At 37.2% G+C, this 26,170-nt stretch overlaps 1 protein-coding gene across 1 annotated transcript in view; it reads left to right on the forward strand.

The window, feature by feature from the left end:
- The window catches only part of Fbxl17 (F-box and leucine rich repeat protein 17), a 485,368-nt gene that overhangs the window by 155,795 nt on the left and 303,403 nt on the right, over window positions 1–26,170 (forward strand). The window contains exon 6 of the mRNA XM_045132854.1: window positions 4,068–4,198. Coding sequence (XP_044988789.1) covers window positions 4,068–4,198 — 131 coding nt within the window. The remainder of the gene's footprint in view (window positions 1–4,067; window positions 4,199–26,170) is intronic.

Here is a 26,170-nt window from a genome sequence, read left to right on the forward strand (position 1 = left end):
TACTTTAAGATATCTTTGGATTTTCACAAGTCTCTAAAAATAATTTAGATTTGCTAACATCTCTTTCTCCATTATCTGTATCTTTAATAAGTTATTTAAACTTTTTGCTCCTCAATTTTCTTCTTTTATGTGAGGGACTGTGTGGTATAAAAATTGCATCAGCCAGATGCTATTCTTAGTTTCTATGGAACTCTCATAGTCCTGACAGCATGGCCCAAGACTTCCTTCAGACACACTGGGGTTCTCTCTGACATCTAGTTTCTGTGTAAAGGCTTAACTGGACAAGGCAGACCTGCCTACTTTGGATTCACTTGGTGTCAGCTGATAGGGACTGTAATCACAGCTGCAGAATCTTTTCACCTTTGCTGTAATAGGAGACTCCCAGCCTATTTGCAGTTCCTGCCCAAACTTAAAAGGAAGGGAATTTACTGTGGATGGGTCATTGTGATTAGAATTCTGCTTACTACTCTTTATTTACACAGTGTGTTTCTAAGGGTTAGCAGATTAGAACAGGGTTCTCTCAGTTGTCTATTGCTTCTGCTTCCTCTTTTGGAACATGATGCCAACAAATGTGCTTAACAAAACCTGGAGACGTGGAGCCTTGTGCTACTTAGCATTACTACTTCTTCCCACTTTTTGCCATTTCCTGCACTCCTGATGTCTCTTTTTCATAAAAGGCATTGGCGCTTGACCATTGCCTTCCACTTTTCTCCAAGTCCACTTCAGAGGGTGATTTTAGTTACCCTTTTACCACATGGAGTCATGTCATTGTAGACATTGCAGTAACATGAGTAGAGCCCTTTTATTCTATATGTGAATTTTACTGAGGAATATAGACTATAGAAATTTATCTTGCTGTTTATTTTGTATCCTGTATAGTTTTTTTCTTTGGTTTCTTTAGCTGCTTGCAAAACTTTTTATTGTTGGTTTGTTTTTTTAAATGCCAGCTAATGTGTGTTGTGGAGAGAGGTGAGGAACAAGGATCAAGGGTTTAGAAACTCAGAGCTCAAACGGCTTACCTTTCAGCTGTGGGCATGGGTGGACTAGAGTTAGGAGACCCTAGAGGAAGAGGGCCTTGAAGGAGTCAGATGATATTCTGACTGGTCAGCTGCCTGGAGCTGTTTAAACAGCTAAAATGTTTGTTTTTGTCAAGAGTGAATCTGTTCCCTTACAGCAGTCTGTAGTTTCCAATAATCAGTCATGTTAGTGAAGCTCTTAGCCCCTGGTGACTCATTCAAGTCAGAACCGATGTCTTCCTTTGGGATGTTGGTTTTTCTAGGCCTCCTGTTGGACTGGATATGATTTCCTTGAACATTTGTCCTCAGAAACATGGGAGAGAGTGTTACTTAAAGCTCTCTCTTTACAAATGTTCAGAATTCAGCCCTTAGAAGAACCATTACACAAACTTACTCTTTCTACTAGAAAGAATTTACCTACATTGTGGACCTGTTTTGTACTTTGTCTCTTTTATCCCTTTTGTCTCCATAGTTATGCTGCATGCTTCAGAGAGCAATGGGCTGTGGCTATCTCAACTCTATGTAGTTTCTTTCAGTATGCTGATGTGCAAAGGGGGTTTGGGTGCTGCCTGGCTGGCTCACCTCCAACACATCAAATGGCTATCCATTCTCTAGAAGACCCATGAGCTGCAGACAGTTAAAGTCCTTGCCTATAAAGCCTAAGGACCCAGGTTTGATTCCCCAATACCCATGTAACTCCAGATGCATTTGGAGTTAGTTTCCAATAGCTAGAGGCCTGGCATGCCCATTCTGTCTGTCTCTCACTCTTTTTCTGTCCCTCTCTCTCTCAGTGACATAAATTAATGACTAAATAAATAATAAATAATAGACATAAGTGAACTGAAATGTAATTTAAGATTTAGGCTCCTTTTCACACTGGCTACATTTAGGTGTCCACTAGTTGTGTAGGCCTGAATTGAAATGTCTGCTTCTCTTTTTCTTTCTTTCTCTTTTAAACTATTGATGCATGTGCATAATGTACTTTGATCATAATATCTGCCCATTACTTTCTTTTATCCTTCCTCCCATTAATCTTCTACTGAACCCCTTCTTTTTTCCAACTAACCTCTGTTCTGGTTTTTTTTTTTTTTTTTTTTTGCCCGCCTTCATCATTCATATATTGGTAGACCCAGTATTACATAGGTCTTGTGTAGGTAATTGTAGCTACTGTGAAGTCATGAATGCACTGGCCACCTTATGCACAGGAGACAGTGTTCCAAAACACTCTTCCCCATCCTTAGGCTCTAACTTTTCCACCATCTTCCAAAATGTTCTCTGAGCCTTGGAGGATGCAATAGAGATGTTTCTTTTAATGTTGAGCACTCAATCATCTCTTCTCCCCAGCACTTGGATGAATTTTGAATTCCCCAGTAGTTACTGTCATTTACAAAAGAAACTTCTTTGACCAAAGATGAGAGTAGCATTAGTCTGTGGGCATAAACATAACTGTATCTAGAGGCCATTTGATGGACACAACATATCTATTTAGCTATAGGGCCTGTGAGTTTCTACCAGTAGTCTTTTGACTAGGTTTTTAATACCAGACATTATTTCTTTCTGTGGAGCAGTCCTCAAATGCAATCCGAGAGCACTTGGTTACTCCCAGAACAGTCCCTGCTTTCATTTGTGAGTGAAATTGAACTGGCTTCAGTGGGACTTCACCGTTCTGAGGTTGAACAGGTTTCCATGGGACTTTTCTGCTCTTAGGCCTTTTATAGCCCTGCTTCCTATAGACAGAAATAATGTGCCTTGGCATAGGACTTGCTGATGGCCTAGAGAAGACAGACTTACAGTAGGAGAGCTCCCTCTTACTACTGGAAATGCAGCATCCAAGTCCAACAGTTATTAGGACAGGATTCCACACACCCAGCAGCTTAAAACATCTCAAATTTAATGTCACTGTTGTGTAAGGTAGAGATCTATGTGATACGGATCTCACCAGGCAAGAGTCAAGGCATTGGCTGAATTGTGTTGTTTTATGAAAGATCGAGGGGAGAGGATTTGCCTATTCTTTCGTGGACTTGTAGGTCCATTGTCCTTATCCTTATTCTTACAGGCTCTTGAGCCCCTTGGCTCCTGGACCCCTGTCTCCATATATAGCACTTGTAAAAGACAGGTTGAATCTCTTTAGTAATTCAGAAGTCTGCTTTTTATTACATCAGCTCTCTTTATGTGGGTGAAATTTTCCACTTAGAGAGGACAAATTGATTGAATTGGATGTAAGAATAATCTGGGATGATTTCCCCAGACCAAGATCAATTACTTTAATCACATCTCTTAAGTTGCTTTTGTCTTATCAAGTAACACTGGGGCAAAGACAGAAGGATGATACAATATTTGGCCTATCATATGCTTAAAGACTAATTTTTTGTTACTTAGCATGAAATAGGTTGTTTGGAGATGTATTCCAAAAGGGTATTTAAGGTCTAGCTACCTTTATGTAAATGGCAGGAATTTGTTTTCGAGATAAATCATCAGGAAGAAGCAAAAACTCATGAAAGGATGAGAGAAAATGAAGCAATGGGGGAATTGATACCCAGAGAAAAAATATTTTCTTAAATATTTTATGTTGTATCATGGTGAAGCATGTGTGTGAAAATGCAATCTGTATAAAATTGATAAAATATCAAGATAGCTGAATTAACTATTTACTTATATTTAAATATGTAACAGCATGTAAAGGTAGCATTATGATTGTAAAGACAAATAAATGCAGTCAGGCACTGTAAGAATAATATAACAAATTGTAGGTACGTTTTGTAACAAAATTTACAACCTCTCTACCTTTTCTACATGTTAATAGTTGACCTTAATGATGTCTCATTTAAATCTGTTTTAATGTTTTGGTAATTCATATATTCACCATGCATTTCCACACTAATTTTTAAATAGTGTGTAAAATATTACACAATGTTTAATTAATAGACTTTAGACATTAGGTATATTCAATACTGTAGAGTGATACTGTATCTTATAATAAGCTACCTTAGAATTCCTGAGAATCACATTGCACTTACCTTTTTCTGCCTTTCGTTTCATTCATCTCATTAGCTAAGAAACCTTTCCAGCTTGGACCTACGTCATATCACTGAACTGGATAATGAAACTGTGATGGAAATTGTCAAGAGGTGCAAAAATCTTAGCTCTCTGAATCTCTGTCTGAACTGGATCATAAATGACAGGTAACCATTGTCACATCGTAGAAACATTTTTCCAGAGGAAAACATGTAGCAAATACTGATTACCACTACAACAAGGCATATCAACATTAAGTAAAGTTGAATGAGCTGGATCTTTTCAAATTGATGTGCTCAAGTTTTGAATATCTAGATGTGGGCTTTAATGCATTTGTTGCTTATAAGTGCAGCAAGGTTTTGATGTGTTGTAATGCCAATATTTAACTGAATGATTATAACAATAGTAGTTCATTGAATTTGTTCCTTATTGCCCCGGAAGTATGTATTGTTTCTCTTTTGAAATAGTTTTGCAATTCTGTGGTCGTTTTTGTTCTTTTTGCTTATCAAGGAAAATGGTTCTGAGGCCTCTTATCATTTTTTTCTTTTCTGTATAAATGTTTGTTTTTAAAATGAAATCATATGATGCAGTCTAATACATAGCATAAAATATGTAAAACAGAAAGTTTTCTTATAGATAATAAGTACATTTTGAAATACTGTATGAAAAGAAAGGTAAAGAGAAATTCTTGAAAATTAACTCTTACCATGCCAACACTGCATGGTTTCTTATCACTTGCCGAGTGGATTGTAAGTATAAGTAGGCATGGGTCAGGGTTGTTGTCCATTAAGTTCTAAGTTTTTCTTAAAAGATGGGTCACTAAAAATACTTTGCTTTCAAAGTAGGAAGTACTGGTTCTGTTAAAATTAGAACCTGTTTTAAGTTGAATATTTTATGAATGAGAGTAATAATTTATTAAATTCTTTATGCTTTTTATACTTTAAAAATTGCAGAAGACTCTATTTTCTTCACTTATGGGAAATTATATTTTCTTAGTTTACCCTGAATTACTTTTAAAGATTTTATTTTTATTGATTTATTTGTTAGAGATAGAGGGAGAAAGAGAGAGAGTGAGTGAGAATGGGCACGCCAGGGCCTCTAGGCACTACAAACGAACTCCAGATGCATGCGCTACCATGTGCATCTGGCTTATGTGGGATCTGAAGAATCAAACTTGGGTCCTTAGACTTCACAGGCATGTGTCTTAACCACTAAACCATCTCTCCAGCTCCTGAATTACTTTTAAATTATATGATAGACTTCCACTGACTCTTTCTTGGTAACATTTTCTAGTATTTTTATACCATTTAACATTAAAATTTTACCCAATATGTACATATATTCACAGTTGAACATGTTTATGGGATACAATGCAGTTCTTGAAATTATATAGTTTTAAAATCAGGTGTATCTCCTGAAGCATTTATCCATTTATGACTTACAAACATTGGAAACACTTCCTTTTTAAAATATTCAGTACTTTAGTGTTATCTACAGTCACCTTTGTATGTGACAGCACAACAGAACATCCTGTAATCCCAGATTCATTAATCTACTTAATGTCAGATTTTAGGCCTACTATTTAATTGGCAATTTTTCTCTTTATTTCTGCTGCTGTGTTCTTGAGTTCCTCATATATTGTGGCTACTTACCTCCTACAGGTATAAATTTTGTGAATACTTTCTTCCATTCTGTAAGGTTCTCTTCACTTTGATGATTTCTCTTTTGCTGTGCACAGTCTTTTTAGTTTGATGTAATCCTGTTTGTTTGGGTTTTTATTTCTTCTACTTATAAGTCTTGTCCAAAACCTTTTTCTAATTCAATGTCATGAAGCATTCCTCTTAGGTTTTCTTCTTATTTCATAATTTGTGTTCTTTCAAATCTTTAATCCATTAAACTTGTCTTGAAAGTTTTACTGGTTCTTTAGGTTCTTTAGACTTTTTTGAAAAATGTAATGGTGGATATGTGATCATAATTTTTACTTTTTTCCATAATTTTCTTTTTTTTTTTTTTTTTTTTTTTTGGTTTTCAGGGTAGGGTCTCACTCTGGTCCAGGCTGACCTGGAATTAACTATGCAGTCTCAGGTGGCCTTGAACTCACGGTGATCCTCCTACCTCTGCCTCCTGAGTGCTAGTATTAAAGTTGTGTGCCACCACGCCTGGCAGCCATTATTTATTTTTTTTAAAGACATCTATTGAGTTTTATAATATTCACTTTACAAATTAAGTAAAAAAAAAATCTCTAAAAGTTAAATAATAATCCTTAAAAATTAAAAATTTTCCCCATATCAATATCAACATTTTTCTTTACAATTAATTATACAACTTGGTATCTTTCAAAGCTTTTTATAGCAAGCAATAAAATTAAGCATATAAATAAAATCTTTTGCTTACATCTTCCTAACATTAGCTTCACATTTAGATAAATTCTTGTTGATTCAATGAATCATGTACAGAAATGTTTCTCTGCAACAAAATGATTATTTCATAATAACTTTCCATTTCTGTCCTGAGTAGAAAACTTAGTAATTGGCGAATACTATGATATATGGCTTACCTCCTAAATTAAACACTTTGTATAGATTTAATTCAATTTGACAAAAGGGATCAGGAAATTCCAACCTTCTTTCTCCCCCCTCCATACCCCCAAATCAGATATGGTAGTACATGCCTTTTTTTTTTTTTTTTTTTTTTTTTTTTTTTTGGGGGGTTTTCAAGGTAGGGTCTCACTCTGGCTCAGGCTGACCTGGAATTCAGTCTCAGGGTGGCCACGAACTCTCAGCGGTCCTCCTACCTCTGCCTCCCTAGTGCTGGGATTAAAGGCGTGCGCCACCACGCCCGGAAGTACATGCCTTTTAATCCCAGCATTTAGGAGGCTTAGGTAGGAGGACTGCTGTGAGTTTGCGGCCAGCCTCAGACTACAGAGTAAGTTCCAGGCCAGCTGGGGCTAGAGTGAGCTCCTACCTCAAAAAAAGAAAGAGAGAGAGAGAGAGAGAGAGAGAGAAAAAGAGAGAGCGCGCGCGGGAGGGGGGGAGGGAAGGGAAGAAGGGAAGGGAAGAAAGGTAAAGGCGAGAAGGAAGGAAGAAAGACATACAAATGAGATGTTTAACTAGCAATGATGGACCTAAATTCAAATGCAGATCTGATCCCAAAGCCCATGATAATGCTGCTACTACATGACCATGACCTAATAGGGGAGACTGACCTCATCTTGACCTCTGGAGAGGTGTAGAAGCTTAGCTCTTTAAACACGTACTAGACATAAGTAGTTAACTTACAAATGGAAAAGTGGCAGCCCTCCCTTGGCCTTTACTTCCCTTTGTAGGTGTCATGTCCTCAAACCTTAAACTTCCTATTACTTTTTTTTGTACTTATCTGTAATGGTTATTTAGTGTTTGATTTAAAAATATATGTACCATGGAAATTTATTTGCGAGAAATGAAAGTGTATTTTTATGTTTTTAATGGAAAAGTTTGGATTAATTGAGAAAACATGCATTTTAATGAGCTGCACAGCAGAGTTACAAAGATCAGACTCTTTTAGTTTTAATTACACTACTTGCACTTATCCTGTGTACCCTAATAGAAGTTTTCAGACATTAAAACCCACTTTGCAATATCATCTAAATTACTCATCTCATTGTTCTTGCCATACTGTATTACTAAGCTAAGTAATATTTGTAATTATATTGGTATAAATCTAAGACTTCCCATCAGACTTAATTATAATTTCAGCAATTAGCTGAGATTGGTTGGTAACCTTTCAATAGAGGGCACTGGCATGCACTAATGCATTTAGCCTGTCACTTAGCTTCTGTTTTACATTTGTTCATTATTATTATCCTTTAGTAAATCAGGAAGCATTTATTAACCCCCTACTAAATACTTGGTACTATGTCTGAGAATGTGGGACACCAAGACCTTGCTGCTCTGAAGGTTAGCCTTTTTAGGTGACATAAGACTTGATGATAGCGATGAGCTTGGGAAGGATACAAGGGATGACTCTAACCTCCATTACTCAGGTAATTGATAGGCATTTTACACATATGTTCCTTTTTAAGTCTTTTGTTCTAGGTAATGTTACACTGCTCCTATTAACTTTAGATCATTTGCTTCTTTTGTGGAGAATTTATTGGATTTTCTTTGTTCTTCATTGGTGCAGTGAAAATTGGGTAATGACAAATAAGAAAATGTTAGTGGATCATGAGTTAAATTCTCATTCTATAACTAGAACTCACACTACTCACCTTTATGCATAAAATTCTTAGATTTTTGTTTTTAGCAAGAATTTCTCTTTCTTTTATAGAATATTTAGATATTATTTTATATATTTTCCTATACAATCTTATTAAATTTATGCATTTAGGGGTCACAGGACAATTTCCAGGTGCTTGCACTTCAGCTTTGTTGGGACAGGGTTCTTTCTAGCTGTTGCAAACAAGCTGGCCGACTGTAAGTGAGCATTACACTAGCTGACCCTAGTCCGTGAACTTTGGATTCTTCTGGCTCCACCTATCACTGTCATAAAATATGCATTGATCACAGGTGCTTGAGCCACTTTGCATCAGGCATAATGTGGGTGCTGGGCAAGTGAACCACAGGCCGGCACACTTGGTAAGCAAGTGCCTGTAACTGTTGAGTCATCTCCCCAGCCCCTATGTTGGTAGCTGTAATTAAGAAGTCTTGAAATTAAACTTTCTCAATTCTTTATTTTACATTTTAAAAGTTCATGTCTATGTAAGAATTTAAAAATATATGGCAATAGAAAGATTTTCTTGTTTGGCTCATGGCATCTGGTGTTTTGTTTTTAGTTCTTGTGGTGTGGCAGGTGAAATTCAGGGCCTCATATTTACTAGAAAAGTGCTACTACTGAGCGACTACCCCAATGCTAACAGGTTAGCATTCTGTGGCATTGAAATAGATATGTAAATTTAATGCATTCTGTTTTTTATCTTTGTTTATTCTACAAGCACATTCTGTGTTGAAAGAGTTGAACAGTATGATATTTTCTTGTGTTCAGAAGGATGGTCTAGTAGTCACTTGACATTTACCATTGCTTTTAAATACAAATAAAACTCAGGTGATTTATGAAAAGGGAACACTGACTATTTCAGTGATTTAAATCAAACATTTCATTATTATGTCTCTAAACTCTCCTGAGCTGTAAGATTATTGAAACATTTCTGTGTATTTAATATAAACGTCATTATCTACATCCAATTTTGACATCTTTGTGTTTTTTTAAAGAATTTTTTGGTTTATTTACTTTATTTATTTGAGAGCTACAGAAAAAGAGAGAGGGAGAGAATGGTGCCAGGGCCTCCAGCCACTGCAAACGAACTCCAGACGCATGTGCCCCTTGTGCATCTGGCTAACGTGGGTCCTGGGGAATCGAGCCTCGAACTGGGGTCCTTAGGCTTCACAGACAAGCACTTAACAGCTAAGCCATCTCTACAGCCTGTTGTGTTTTATATATATATATATATATTTATTTATTTGAGAGAATGGGCATGCCAGGGCCTCTAGCCACTGCAAACGAATTTCAGGTGCATGTGCCACCTAGTGCATCTGGCTTTACATGGCTACTGGGGAGTTGCACCTGGGTCCTTTGGCTTTGCAGGCAAGTGCCTTAACCGGTAAGCCATCTTTCCAGCCCCTTGACTTTATTGTTTTTGTATGATTGACATGGAATCCAAGAAGCCTTGTGATTGGATGTGAAAGCTGATATGTATATGGTTCTGAGTATCTTCATGTCAATATGCACATAGATAATGGCTCTTTTGTTCTTTTTGTTACCAATAACATAAAGAGAAATGTAATTGGTTTAAATAATTCTTTGCAAGAGCTTTTTAAAATTTGTAATCTTACTATCAAAGAAGTGATTTCTTTATTTTTAGTTTTCAACATTGGTCCTGAAAAAAAATGTTAGTTTAATCCTGTGATATATTGTCCCCTGATTAAATGATCCATTTATTGGCAGTTCATCATACTTGATAATGAACTGGGAGAATGGTATACAATTATGCAAGAGAAGTGAAATGTTTTCTAGCATCCGTTAGCTAATATCACTAAGCATAACAAAAGACCAAATCTTCCATTGTGATAACAGAATACCTAAGACTAGGAAATGAAAAGATGTTTATTTAGTTCCCAGTTTTGGAGGCTGAAAGTTCAAAATGGAATAGCTCAGGTATGGCATTAATAATGACAGCACCCCCAGAAGAGATCACATGTGCAGACAAGAAACCAGAGAGAAATTCAGAAGTCAGGGTTCCTTTTGTAGGAAATAACTGATTTCAACAGAACTAACATAATCCTCTGAGAACAGTCCCTCTTAGCCTCACCGCCTCCCAGTAGGCTCTCCTCTGAAAGGCTCCATTCAGTAAACATTAGCACATGAAAAACCAAGCTGCTAACATGTGAGTCTTTGGAGGACCTCCTCAAGCCATATCTAGACCAAAACTGTGCTTGCTTAGGAAAATAGTTCCTGCTATAATTTCCTTTGTGAAACTTGTATTTCTATAAAAGGGAGGTGTTCTGTCCTGCCTACTGTTACAGTCAGGTTCACATTGTGGCAGAAATCACGCGACCAAGAGCAGCTTTTGGGAAAAAAAAAAAAAGTGTTCATTTTGGCTCATAGCCTTGAGGGAATGCTCCAGGATGGCAGAGAAAATGATGGCCTGAGCAGAGGATGGATATCACTTCCTGGCCATCATCAGGTGGACAACAAGAACAGGAGAGAGTGCAAAACACTGGCATGGGGAAACTGGCTATAACACCCATAAGCCTGCCCCCAACAATATACTACTTCCAGGAGGCTTTAATTTCCAATTGCCATCAGCTGGGGAACCTAGCATCCAGAGCAACTGAGTTTATGGGGGACACCTGGATCAAACCACCACACCTACACTCAAAAATTTAGAGAACTTTAAATCTTAGACTTCTGTGTTTAAATTCTTTCAGGTACACAGTTAGGTTTACACTATGTAGTTGTTCGCCATTACATGTCTTCAAATTTAGAATAACTATAGATACATTTATTTTAACTAAGGTCATTTGAAGTTGCAAACTTTGGACCACATTTGAGTGCAGTTCACAAAGTTATGTTCTTTTTTTTAATAATTTTTTTGTTCATTTTTATGTATTTATTTGAGAGAGAGAGAGAGAGAGAGAGAGAGAGAGAGAGAGAGAGAGAGAGAGAGAGAGAGAGAGAGAGAGGGAGAGAGAATGGGCACACCAGGGCTTCCAGCCACTGCAGATGAACTCCAGACGCGTGTGCCCTCTTGTGCATCTGGCTAATGTGGGTCCTGGGGAATCAAGGCTTGAGCAGGGGTCCTTAGGCTTCACAGGCAAGCGCTTAACCACTAAGCTATCTCTCCAGCCCACAGTTATGTTCTTTGATATATCAGTACTTTAAAAAATTGAATTAAGAATTAAGACTAAAAATTAGGAGAGTTCATATAAAGATTATTAGAGTTTGGGATCTAGCACACACCACAGACACTATCTTTTCTAATATTAGCCTTCTCCTCCCAGTGAGGAATGGGCCATTTTCTTGGGCTACTTGCCAGTTTCTTATTCTTTTTTTTTTTTTTAATTTTTTATTTTATTTATTTGAGAGAGACAGACACAGAGAGAAAGACAGATAGAGGAAGAGAGAGAGAATGGGCCAGGGCTTCCAGCCTCTGCAAACGAACTCCAGACGTGTGCGCTCCCTTGTGCATCTGGCTAACGTGGGACCTGGGGAACCGAGCCTCGAACCGGGGTCCTTAGGCTTCACAGGCAAGTGCTTAACCGCTAAGCCATGTCTCCAGCCCCAGTTTCTTATTTTTTCCACCAGGTATGATCCATTATTTTTTGGCTGTCTTTCACCTAGTCTACAAATTAAATTCTTCATTAAAATACAGAGTGTAGATGGTTTTAGATAATTTATATTTTAAATAAAAAAAGGTGCTTTTTTTTTTAAAAAAAAATTATCTTTATAAGAGCAAGTGAGAGAGGAAAGAAAGAGAGAATGAATATAGGTATTCCCAAGGCTTCTAGCCACTGTCAACCTTCAAACACAAGCATGATTTTGTACACCTGGCTTCTTGTGGGTTCTGGAGAATCAAAGCTGAACTGGCAAGTTTTGCAAACACTCATCTTTCACCACTGAGCCATTTCCCTAATTACACAGATCCTTTCTTTTAATTTGAGTCTGATGAAGCATATTAATAACAGATAATAGTTAACTGGCCTACCCAAATAAGTCTTCTTGTTGGTATTTTCAGGCACCAGAATTTTGACCAACAAGTGGAAATTACAGAGATAGACACAATTCAGCTGATAAGTTAAACTTTTATTTTCATTAACAGACTTACAATAAAAAAAAAGCAAACATAAGAAATGTCTTGAATTCTAAGGAGGGTTGAGTTAGTTTACAAACCACCTTCCCGCGTTAAGCTCTGAGTTAAGGTTGTTTATTCATTACTTTGGTGTTGGGTCTCCTGAGTGCTTGCTCTACCACTGAGCAATACACTTCAACATTAAAAAGTTGTTTATTTTACAGTGAATTCATAGGCAATGCTTAGGATTTGATTCATAATTCTTTTGTTTTTGGAATTAAGAAAAGTCTTAGTACTAAGCCAGAAGTGGTGTTACACCCTTTTGGTCCCAACACTTGGAAGGCAGAGGTAGGAGGATCACTGAGTTTGAGGCCAGCCTGGGGCTACAGAGTGAGTTCCAGGTCATCCTGGGCTAGAGTGAGATTCTACCTTGAAAAAACAAACGAACAAAGTCTTAATGCTGTTCTTTCTATAGGAAAAAAAAAAAAAAATCCCTTTTTGGTCTTTCACGTTCACTCAGGTTAAAGTGGTATATTACGCCATACTGCTTCCCATGAGACTGGCGGCACCTTAGTCATGTAAAACTCAATGAGGCTTTCTATAAAGATTTGTCTAACTCCCTTGATCTTCTTTGGATGTTTATTCTGTTTCTTCTTTCAAATTTTCGTTGATTCAATAAAAAACGGTGATATTTAGAAATAAAGTTCAGTGAGGATTTGAGCAGGTGTTGGTGATATAAAATATTTGCTGAGTGCCCATTGTGCTTTATTTCTAAGAATTGTTTTGTGAACATACGCTATATATTGTATTTGTAAGCGTTCAAAGACTAGGTGGATAATCTACCAGCTTCTAGTGAATGTCATGTCACAGTGGACTTAGAATTTTATTTCATTTCAATCCTCTAATATTACTTAATTCTCCTAGAGACTGAGGTTTAAAGATTGCCCAAGGGGGACAAACGTATCCATTAAATGCGGCAGGCATCATTGAATTTGAGTTTGAATATATTTTGCTTTCTATTCAAGGCAAGGGGGTTGGAGGAGAGGAGTTCTTTTCATCTGTGAGTATTTTGGGGTTTGTGCAATTTTTCCCTATAAGAGCCTGGAAACTTGGAAATAAGGAAGATGCAAAAATAATGCTATTTCTGAGTGTGGTGGCTTATACCTGTAGTGCCAGCTACTCAGGAGGCTGAGGCAAGAAGGTTGCTTAAGCCCAGTTTAGGGCCAGTTTAGGGTGATATGGATTAGGAGCAAAGTAGCTTTTGTCTGGTAGGAAATCAGCTAAGGGCTGACCCACAGAAACACAGGTGTCACTCTGTCCTGGCAAGACTAGCACTACAGCCTGATTCAGTCTCATGTAAGAAGGCTGTGAGCAGCAAGGGCAGAAGTAGCTTCTTGATTCTTGTTTTAACTTTTCCTGAGAACACCTGTGGGCAGGCTCTTCCTGGGCCTGACAACTAACCAAGATCCTTCCTATACATTTGAAGTTGGCAATGAGGCTCACTAGAATTGGATGCCTAATTTATACAGTGACTTGATCCAAGACTCCATGTGAGATTTTCCCACTTTCCTTTGGGAAACTCTTCTTAGTTTAGGTTCTTTCATGGTTTTTCTTCACTCTGGTTTTTTCCCTAACCTTAATAAATTCTCTGTAACTTTATCTTCTGATTCTGTTTTTAAATTGTTTGACAACTTGGTCAAGGACCAGAGGCTTTGGGTTCATGAGTCTGGAGGTTTCCTGCATCATTATGGAGATCTCATTCCTCCTGGAATACCAATCCCATAACAAGGTAGCATAGATATCAACTCTGTCTCTTAAGATCACAGTAAGAATAGTGCCCATGGATGCAGCTCCATGGTGTTATTTGCTTGGTGTATTTCCTCCTTGGAAAGTGGAGTAGTATTAGTAGTATTAGGCACTTTGGGTTCCTAATGATGTTTTGAGATGTGGAGTTAGAGCATTAGTAAAACTGATTTTTAACCTGTTTTGGTAATACACCAAGTTTTGTGGCTCTTGTATGATATTCATAATTTTTGCAAAGAGAAGACAGAAATAGAATTCCCTGAGGTATGGAAGGATTCTAGGGTCTGGAAAGAGTTTTTCTGAGCAATTGATTTTATCTTGAGATAGGCATGTTTTTTATATTTATATATTGACAGTTGCTGTGAGACCATCCCTAGAGTTGGAGTTCAGTGGAATCATGTTTCAGGTATTCCTGGAGGTTCTATTCAAATGCTGCTGCTGCTTTTGTATTTTCAGGCTATATTGATGTTACCAAGTCAGTGTAATAGGTACTTAGCTTGCATGATTTTTTTCTTTATTCTTTTTGTTTGGGGCGTAGGGTGTGCTAGGACTGAATAGAAGAGTACCTATGAGCTCTACTACCCCCAGTCTATCAGAATTAATAATTTTTCCATGCTATCATTCAGAATATATGATCCAGTTTTGAAAAAGCACAAGATACATTTTTAATGGTGATAAATGGAGTGCCATAGCCCATGGCTTTGGAGGTGTCTTGTCTCAAATCTGTTTGTAAATTGCTAACATAGAAGGAAATCTTCATGTATTGATGAAAATGATGGTTTATTGACTTGTTAGATGAATTTACCATTTTTCTCACACCCACTTCTCCCAGGAATTGTCTTATTCCTAGTCATTCAAATCAGAAATGGTAATTAAAATAACTCACTGTTGTCAGAACTTAAAAGTGTATGATAAATGAAACCCAGTAAATAGTGAAAATATGAGAAAGGTGATTAAACCTGACAATTTCCCTGTAAAAGGCTGAGATGATAAATATCTCCTGTGATTAGTTATTAATTTAGTTCAAGGGATTTTACTTCAGCCTAAAATATTTTATGAACAGTGGCATAAAGAAATACTTTAGAAGATAGGTACATGCCTGTTTAACCAGAGAAGAAATTGCTAGAACTTGATTGGTAATAATTAAAAATGGCAGAACTGACACACATGTGCCTGGGCTATTTTCTGTATGACAGTCCTTTTGGATAAAAAGAAAGGGAGATGTTTCTTGAAGACATGAAAATGACAGAACACTTTAGCTTGAACCCTTATCCCTCAATGTAAATGGAAAGGTTTCATGCATATCATTCAACTGATGCAATGTTTAATTTAAGGCAGTATAAAATTACTCTTCACTTCATGAAGTGCAGAAAAGCACACTTGTTAACGATTATAGTTGTGCTGCTACTAATAATTTCTCTTAAAAAGAAAATGAATCCCTTTGTGCTCAAGACAAGATGAAATAATCGTAGTGGTTGTAAGGAGTGCTTCTTTAGGTTCCCATCTGTCAGGACACACGCACATAGCTCGTGCAGGCCTGTTTCACTGTGTGGCTGCCTGATGTTCTGTTTATGAATCTCTTCATGTAAAGAGGTCCACTGTGTTTGTCATTGCTCCACGCACTTTGTATTGGCCAGTGCTTAGAGAAATCATATAATCCATGTGATGAGAGTTACAAATGCTGCTTTATAAACTCATTTTTAACAATTTAACACTTTTATATAATGTATTTTGATCACATTCACTCCCATTATCCTTGCTTATCATCTTTCTTCTCCCACTTTTTCTCCTCACCTACTTTTTTTCCCTATTCTCATATCCTGTGTGTGTGTGTGTGTGTGTGTGTGTGTGTGAGAGAGAGAGAGAGAGAGAGAGAGAGAGAGAGAGAGACCTACTGAGTTAGATTTAGGGCTGCTGTGTGAGCATGGTTGGGAGGTGTGTACTGCAGTATGGGTAACTTCAGTGGCAACACCACTGAAGAACATGACCCCACGCCCCCCCACACACAACTATTAATTGCCAATAGCTCCTCAGAGAAGCGTCAGTCAGTTTTTGTGAGCCCCTCTCCTGTGCTTGTTGGAAAGTTGACAGGGTCAGTCTTATACACGAAACCACCACTGCCTGAGTTGATGAGTGTGACACCCATGTTGTATCCAGATGACTGCATTCTACAGCACTTCTCCCTGTTCTCTCATTCCTTCTGCACCCTCTTTTACAATGTTTCCTGACTCTTGGAGGGGGTGGTATAGATGTCATGCTTAGGGCTGAGCACACAGTAGTCACTTATTCCCACCACTTGTGCCAGCTAGGTGTCTCTGTATTAACCTCTTCCCACCGCAAAAAGGAACTTCTGTGATTTAGGCAGAGAGCAGCTCTAATATGGGTGTAAACATAAATATTTCTAAGGCAGTTTGATAGCCTATGAACTTAGCATCACAGTAGGTTTCCCCCTAGTGGCTTATGACCTCCCTAGCTATTGGCTTTTGACTAGATTAACAGTACCATGCATTTCCTCCTATAGAATGACGTCAAATCCAGCCAGAAAGTGGTTAGTTAAGCCCATAACAGTCAAACCACTATTGCGTTGCAGGGAACATCTTGCCTAGCAGGTTCATTGTGGAGCACACAGGCTCTGCGGCTAGATAAGACTGTGACTTCTCCCCAACAGCCTGCACAGCACCTTCCTGTACTATGAAAACTAGCCAGCAGTGAGGAAGCTTCTAGCTCAATTCCAGCCTGATTTATTTCCTGTAATGAAAGCATTTGTTACCTTCAGTAATAGGGGTTTGCTCTATGTTTTAGTGGGCAAACAGGAGCAATAGTAATAGCCTGTGTTGCTTTGGGGGTTTCTACCTCCCTGACCAAAAACTCGTTGGGAGGCATCTTATCCTTCACTCTGGAAATTTCAATTAATAACCTATGGCTTCTGGGAACAGCTTTATCCACTCATACAAGCTTTGTTCAAAATCTCTCTCTCTCTCTCTCTCTCTCTTTTTAAATAGCTTACAAAGTGTAGTGGGTTTTCATATGGCTTTTTCATAGTCCTTAGTTTTGGCTAACCTTACCCTATCCCATGTTAAACCTTGTCCCTTCCCCACAGTTCCCCTCTCTGCATTGGTAGGATGAATAAATCTACTTTTAAATTTGGCTCAACCTTCTGCAAAAATCCATGTATTGATTCATATGCCCTCTTTATTCCAGCCTTTTCCTTCTCCCTTCCTGCCATCTCTCCCTCCATCACCCTTCCCTCCCTCCCTCCCTTTCTTGAGAGAGAATGGGTATGGCAGGGCCTCTAGTCACTGCAAACAAACTACAGACATGTGGGCCACCATGTGCATCTGGCATATATGGATTCTGGGGTGGTTGAACCTGGGTCCTTAGGCTTCACAGGCAAGCACGCGCCTTAACCACTAAGCCATCTCTCCGGTCCAAGACTTTTATTTCTAAACAAAGTTAATACTTGCAAGGATTTCATGTCATTGTCAGATAGAGCTTAGTTTATGTATTATGTATGAAAGACACACCCTCATTTTTCTGAAATATAAACTGAATTTTTAATGCTTATTTATTGGGGTTTGGCCCTGTATAAAGGATTTGTGGATACTTTTAAGTGAAGAGTCAGAAACATTGTTTGCCTTTTGTCTATAATGATATCCAGTAGTAATTGAAAAGAAGCAAAAGAAATACTTATAGCTTTTACTGTGCTTCTTTTTGAAAAAAGTATGGCACTGTCAGGAGAAAAGAAATACAGTTTTCCCCCTACTTCTTTTGTGGTACTTTGAAGTGGTGCTCTTTAAATGCATGTTTAATATTTGGTTAATTGCTACTATGAACCTAAACATACTGATTAAGGCTGGGTTCACATTAGAACAATTATCTGGTTAATTGCTCTGGTGCAAAATAGGCTAAAAAAATCATCAGAACATCAAGTTGTGAAAGCACTGGCAGGGGTTTCGGAACCACCCAGCATACCTCCTGCACATCACATCAGCAGAGCAATTAATTTAGGCTAATTGCTTTTCTGTTTGTTCAAGATGCACTTTGGAGCTGTCTTTTGAAATCCTGACAGTTAAGATCAGTAAGCATTTTAAATGTAAGTTTAATTTTGAAATGTTGGACTAGTCACTATTTTTCAAAAGGGGCAACTATTTATATAAACCTGTATAGTATATGTATCAATCATAAGACTTTGAAACCTGTATAGTATATGTATCAATGTATACTATATGTATCAATCATAAGACTTTGAAATATTTAAACAAAGTAAGGTTATTTATTTATGAGATTTCTTTAAAAATTATTTGAGGACTAGATTAAATCTTTCTGAAGTGTGGAATTAATGATTATCTTTAATCCCTACTTACCACTTGCAATTATCTATTTCAGTTATTTGTGTCATGCCAAACTGTCTTGTGTAGTAAGAAATAACCTCAAAAGTTGGCTTGGCTAACTCATTTCCTGTACATAAATATCATCTAACCTCTCAAAACATAATAATTTAAACCCAGGTTCAGCATATTGTACATCATTGAGCTTTTCTTTGTTATGGGGTATTTTAACTTTGCCAGTACCAATTTGTCTAAAATTGAAAATGATGTGTGCATCCAACTGTTTCTGTATGGAGCAGCGCTGTGACAGACCCTAAGCTGAGAATAACCAGCCGTCCAGGAATCGGCTCCACTGGAAATTGTAGGAATGCCATTAGTGAGGAATTAGTGCTTCCAAACTGTTTGTTCACCAGATTGTAAAACAGCAAGTAACTATTTCCTTTTTTTCTCCTTCTCTAAGGACTTATTCTTACTATGTTGTGTATTTTGTGGCATATTCTGCCTTATAAAATTGTCCAAACGAAATAGATTGCAGTATACTGAGGATTGTGTCTCTAGAGAAGAATCTGTTAGACACATACATGTTCAAGAAAGTCCAGGTAGCAGTTACTATTATATGACTTACTGTGGTTATCACAAGAAACTTAGAAATGTATTCAGTAAACTTTAATTTAACATAATTAAAGAAAAGTCCATTTTATTGTGGCATTCTACTTTATATAAATTTGTTGGTAGACATAAAACTTCTATAATAAATTTGATTTCTTCTTAATTCAATAGGAATGAATTTCTGGGTCTAGATAATTAACTTTGTCATAAAACTAAAATTTTCTGTAGAAAACAGTTTTTTGTGAACAAGAACAAAAACATGCATTTTTTGTGATGATATATTCTTCTACAAACTTCTTACTTTGTGGAAACGCTGCATACACAGTCTAGAGATCCTGGAAATGCTGTTTGTTGTAGAATATTGAATAGAATTTTGCTTGTTAAAGTGAAAATATCTGGGCTGGAGAGATGGCTTAGCGGTTAAGCGCTTGCCTGTGAAGCCTAAGGACCCTGGTTCAAGGCTCGGTTCCCCAGGTCCCACGTTAGCCAGATGCACAAGGGGGCGCACGCGTCTGGAGTTTGTTTGCAGAGGCTGGAAGCCCTGGCGCGCCCATTCTCCCTCTCTACCTCTATCTGTCTTTCTCTCTGTGTCTGTCGCTCTCAAATAAATAAATAAATAAATAAATAAATAAAAATTTAAAAAAGTGAAAATATCCAAATGGAAACCAAGGTACTGAGTAGATTAAATATAACTGTGTTGAGGACTTGTAGATCACAGAAACAACCATTGACCCAACTCAAATGATACCATGGGGCCTTGGTTCTAGATTGCATTCTTCTTTTAAAATCTATTACTAAAGTAGTGTTATTCCATGTCTAGGAAAATGAAAGCTAGTACTTTTTCTAGAAACATACTTACTTATTTGTTTATTTATTTGAGAGAGGGGGAGGAAAAGAGAGCGAATGTGCAGAGAGAATGGGCATGCCAGGACCCCTAGCCACTGTAAACAAACTCCATATGCATGTGTGTGCATCTGGCTTACATGCATCCTGGGGAATCAAACTTGGGTCTTTTGGCTTTGCAGGCACACACCTTGAGCACTAAGCCATCTCTCTAGTCCAACACAGTACTCTTCAGAATCTGAATTCTGCAATTATTTATAACTGTAAGGTAGCATGGGTGGTATAGAAATCAACATGAATATTACAGTCTCTACAAGATGACAAAATACATCCCCAAACTCCCCTCATCTGGGTGTGCACTTTGCTTGTGTAGTGTGACATCATATCTTTTCTCACCAAGAAGCCAAGTCTATACCTCTGTCACTCTGTGACTGAAATTGCTTTGTAATTTGCTACTGTTGCTGTAATCAACAGGATATGGTGGTAATTATATTGTGAGACTTTCATGATGTGGCTTCAAGAGTTCTTATGACTTGTGTGCTTGCCTCTTGGAATCCTGCCATCTACATATGGTAACCTCAACTCAGACTGTCTTAACATGGGAGACCACATGAAGATAGATGTCTACCCAACAGCCACGATAAAAGAACAGAGTTGTGATGAGGCCCACTGAGATCCTGTAGTCTCAGTTTAGTCTGGACATTCCTATAGCCTATGTGGAAGCCAGAACTTCAGGTGATCCCATTTTAAATCTCTGCTCCACAAAGGTGTGAGTAAATACATCTTTTTCTACTTTCAAGAATTTTACTTACTTGTGTGTATGCATGCTTGTGTGTGTACACGTGTGTGACAGGCCCTCTTGCCACTGCAAATGAGCACCAGATCCTTTTGCCACACATTTTGTCTGGCTTCGCAAATAGCTTGGAAATTGAACCTTTGGGCCTTTAGGCTTGGTAAGCAAATACCTTCATCTTCCCAGCCCCCAAATACTGTTTTTTTTTTTTGTTGTTGTTGTTGTTTTTTTTTTTGTTTTGTTGGGCATGGTGGTTCACACCTTTAATCCCAGCGTTTGGGAGGCAGAGGTAAGGAGGATCTCCTTGAGTTCCAGGCCACCCTGAGACTACATAGTGAATTCCAGGTCAGCCTGGCCTAGAGTGAAACCCTACTTTGAAAACAAAACAAAACTCCCCAAAACATTGGTTTTTCAAGTTTCTTAGTTTTCATGTAATTTTCTGTGTAGCAATTTATGGCTTAGATGCTGACTTTCTGGTGGTCCAGTGTTGAGAATTTTCTATAAAGTCATGGAATGAGCTAGGAGGTTTTCATTCACTATTTTATTCATAGTCACAGTAACTGTGACACAGGTGTCATTCTGCCCTGTTGTCTGGGTAAGGGAAGGTGAGGCACAATGTCCAGTTAGTCGAGTCACAGTGTACTTCAGATCTATCTGGCTTCAAGGCACCTGCACCTGCCCTAATTATCAGACTTCCTCTAACGACTTATACTGAGTTTAAAATTATAATTGGTTATATTAAGCAGTAAGTAGGTAAATAGCTCTGCAACATCATTATAATGAAGTGTGTATTATATCAAGATCCATTTGCAGTTTCTAGTGTGACTGTTCTTCAGTATTCATGTATTGACACACTGGGAAAAAGTTAGAAAGTGTGAATTCAACTTAAAAATACACAAATATATTCCTTGAATTTATATATAGTAAAGATACTTTGGGTACTCCATAGCATTAAATACCTGTCCTTTTCTTCTTTTTTTGTCAAGTTAGGGGGATATGATGAGAAGAATGGAAGGCTTTCATTAGCATGTTGTGGCTGAAGCTTAATAACCATTTCACTTTTGCCTTTACATGTATTTCTTTTATTAACAAGCCTTGCAAACATAACTTCTGTGCTGTTGTGCTGTATGGGTCTTAGAAGTTCTTATATCTACCCAAACCCTGATGGGAGTAGAATTCTTTTCACTTTTGCATGTACTTTTACTTTCTATTTTAATTGCCACCTTTAGCACACATCAATAAGATAGTTACTGTCTGAAGGTGACTCTGACATGTTTGTCATAACATACATAAGTTATCAATGCATTTTAATATTTATTATATTACATACATGCACATACCCAAATGCTTTGCTGTGTAGGAAAATATATTTTAAAAATCTTACTTTCATTTGAGGGAAAGAGAGAGGTAACAAGTGCTTTTTTCCTTTTAGTTTTGTTTTACACTCAGATTATAGGTTTCATAGAATCTTATATTGATGACAGCACTGGACTTAAGCTATATTCAGGAATGACTTTTCTAAATTTCAAAGCGTATGTCTGCAATCTCAGGAAGTGGTTATGGATTGCCTGACTGATGGATTGATTGATTGGATGGAAATCAAATCTAGTGAACATAGCTTATGTTTACCATAAGAGGAAAAAAATGAGCTAGTGAAGTTGGACAGGAAATATGGCATATTAAAATAAGTCATTCAAAATATTAAAGTTTACTTAAAGGTTGTAGACACAGCCACTTTATTTTATTTTTTAAAATATTTTTATTTATATATTTATTTGTTTTAGAGAGGAAGAGACACAGAGAGAGAGAATATGGACATGCCAGGGTCTCTAGCCACTGCAAATGAATTCCAGATGCATGTGCTACCTTATGCATCTAGCTTATATGGGTCATGGAGAATCAAACTTAGGTTCTTAGGCTTCACGGGCAAGTGCCTTAACTGCTAAGCCATCTCTCCAGCTTGACACGGGCATTTTAGATATTCTGTAAAGAGCCAATCACTGAATTCTTCGACATATAATGGTGGCTTATGTGTGAGGGCCATGGGATATGTGTGAATCTGTCAACATGTTAATGTTTATTTTCCATAACATTTCTTTCTTTGTATTTTTTGATACTTGTGGGATGACTATCTTTGAAGAAATATATATTACTATGTAGTTAATATTTTGAATACAGTGATTTTAGAATTAGAAATACACAGTAAGTTTTGTCTTTAAACTGACACTCACCTTTTTGTTTCTATAAATTCCCTTTCACAAGTTTGTTCATAGTACCTAGACATCATTATGCTGCACAAGAACGTTATAGGAGGTTGGCTGTTGGCAGCTGTCCACCTCCGTGTAGGACATAACGGGGAAGCTTGTTAGAGGAGAGAATAAAGTATTGCCACACCATTCCTGCCAGACATTTAGACATCAGCACAGACATTGCTGTTCCTTGATACCACCTTCTCCCATTGTGAAAAATGTTCCTGCTGAAAAAGGGAGAAGGTCACCATCACTTTCCAGAGCTGCCCTCGTATTGTTTATTGCATGCACGTACAATTTACCTACAATTCTTAGCCAACCAACAGCATTTTCTAATGTTTAATTTGGAAGGTTTCACTTGCTTTTACTGATTTGTCATTGTTAACTATAACCACATTTCAGTTCACTAATTTGGTTTTGAGTGCACACATCTGGCCTTTGTGACGATAAGTACTGAACTCAGCTTGGGATGTAGTAGGGATGGCACAAAGTAATCATGCAAAGGAACAGAAGATCCTAAACTACATCTCCATGTTTTATTAATACTGATATTAGTATTGATTTCACTTGCACTAGCTGTTGGAAGGATGATGGCCTGTAGGCATTTAGGACTAAACATGGATTATGGTTAATCTGAGTGAAGAGTTTGCATATGTCTTATTTTCAAGTTACTATTAAGGCCATTCTTTCAAATGTGCCAGTTATATCCCAATGAAAATTCAAGAATATAAAAAAAATACATTTTATTTATCAGCAATGAGCTACAATCATTTATTTCAGTTATAAATAGCATTTGCAAGTTTGGTCTATTTTAAATAAAGATCCCAACACTTAGTATAAAACTAATTATTTCTCTGAGATATCATCTTTTCTCCTTGTTCTAAATTTCAAAAAAGTTGATCCAATAAACTGTTTGATTTTAAGGATTTGTTCAAGTGAAACTTTTTAACTGGAAGAATGGAACAATCAACAACTTTTAACTTTCTATTTTAAGGGCAGCAAGGAGTGTTGTTTTTTTTTTAATTCAAATTCTATTTAATTTTATATGACTACTTTTGACATTCACAAATTATGTCACTCATTTTGACATGAAAATAAGAAAATGAGTTAAGTTTGGGATTTGAATCTAAGGAGCACCTCATAGGTGCTTAGACATGTTGCCTCCCTCTTCCCATCCCTCTTTCTCCCAGGAACAACAGTCTGATCTCTGAAAGAGTCCTTTCCCAAAAACAAGTCTTTGTGAAAAGTCTTTCTTCTCTTTTTTGTTCAGTAAAGAGCCTTTTTCTTCTTGACTGGTTTTCCCCTTTAAGTTGTACCTTCTCTTTTTCAAAGCTTGCATTCTGTTGACTTTTTTGTTGATAGTCACTGATGACATTTTCTCTGGTAATTTTCCCCCCTTTAATTTGTATCTTCTTCTCTTTCTTAAATCTGTAAAGTGTTTCCTTTTATTGTTGTCAGTATCACTGATGACATTTTCATCTGATTTGTGACATATTCATTTTATAAAACATGGCATTGTAGGGAGTTTTTTGGTCAGTGACATTTTGGCTAACACTTGCCAGTGGCCACCAGAGAAGGTCAGATATCTGCAGAGCAAGGAAATGAATTACACTGAAAGGCTTTTCTGAATACTAACGAACAGCCCTTACAATGGCAGATGGGAGTCAAGGTCCTTTGTGTTTTTGTTTCTTTGTTCCAAAGTGTTATTTTTTTTTTTTAAATTGAGTCATTTACTATATAACCTTGGTAAACTTTGAGTTCTTTTTATTATTGGGGTGATGGGAGCCAACCTCTGTGAAATGTTTGAAGGTTTAATCATGTTTTGAGAGCACCTTGAGCATGAATCATTAGTTCATTTTTCGAGTGGTGGCTTGGGTGTACCATCCATCATCGATCTTTATCACCATTTGTAGCCTTGTGGTGGTCTGCAGATTGGCAGTGAAACCTTAAATCAAATGTGGTAAGATACTAGCAGTTTAACATATGGCAATACTGAAGTACTCCTAGTTTTTTAGTCATCCAAGGAAAATAAGGCATATGCATTTGTTATGTTGTCATAAATATCTCTGTTTTCAAATTAAATGGGCAAAATTTATTTGGGTTCATGAGTAGTCATTAATAAGTAGCCCCTACTAATTTTAAATTTACTTTGATACATCTTTAATATGGAACTATTTTACCTTTGTGAAATGTTTTTGCTTGTATATTTTGTACAAATATATTTTAATAACCATTTTAAAATATACTTCAGTTATATACAGATTTATTTGTAACCATGTTTTAATGAGCTCTGATTATTTATGCATATACATATATGTAAATGAGGTACATTCTAAGAACCCTAGGACCTGATTAGAAGTAATATCAAAGGATAGCTTTAGTCAGCCTTCTACCCACAGCTCTTGGCTCTTCATCTCTTGTGTCTAGTGGTTGTTTGGGGATGTGGTTTTCATCTTGCCACTTTTCTTCATATACAGTCCAGGTACATTTAGTTATCATTAAATTGTACTTGGATATTCAGAATGCTTCTTTATAACTAAAAGGTAAGCACTGTATTGTTTTAAAAATTAGGCTGTTTTCAGTTTTTCAAAATGACTGTACCACATCCTTCTGAGTTAGTTAACTTGGGAAGGTCTATGTAAGGCTTTAAAAGAGCTGTCTCTGTGGAGCAGGTGTGCAGAGTGAGTGGCACAGTGGACAGCCAGAGGGCAGATGGCTGGAGGTGAGATGCTGGCACCTGCTGGCTTCCCTTTGGTCTGTCTTGTTCTGTTTTTTTCCTGGCCTGTGGCTTGCAGGTTTATTAAAATGCTAATGATGTTTATTCTCTTTTTATTGGCAGCTCTCCAGATTTGATTATTACTATATCTGAGTAACAGTGGATTGCAACATCAGCATCTCCCTTGACCCTTTCCTTGGATTTTTGTCAGTTGAAACAGGAATATCATAATGTCAGATAGATCTTATGCATGTTTAAATCCTGTGTGAAATGAAATGTTGCAAGGGAATTGTCAACTGTTTGGAAATGCTTTGTGGGACAGCGAATTCTCTCACATGGGATCTTACCATGGTCTGAAGACTAACCATGGCTCTAGTAACTAGGTCCAGGCATACTTCTGGGTTTCCATTTTCTGGATTTTACTATGTCTCATTCTATACAGATTGAATAAAGTGCTCTCTAATAGACTATAGAA

The sequence above is a fragment of the Jaculus jaculus genome, chromosome 13 (genome assembly GCF_020740685.1).
Source record: "Jaculus jaculus isolate mJacJac1 chromosome 13, mJacJac1.mat.Y.cur, whole genome shotgun sequence".
Lineage (NCBI taxonomy): Eukaryota > Metazoa > Chordata > Mammalia > Rodentia > Dipodidae > Jaculus > Jaculus jaculus.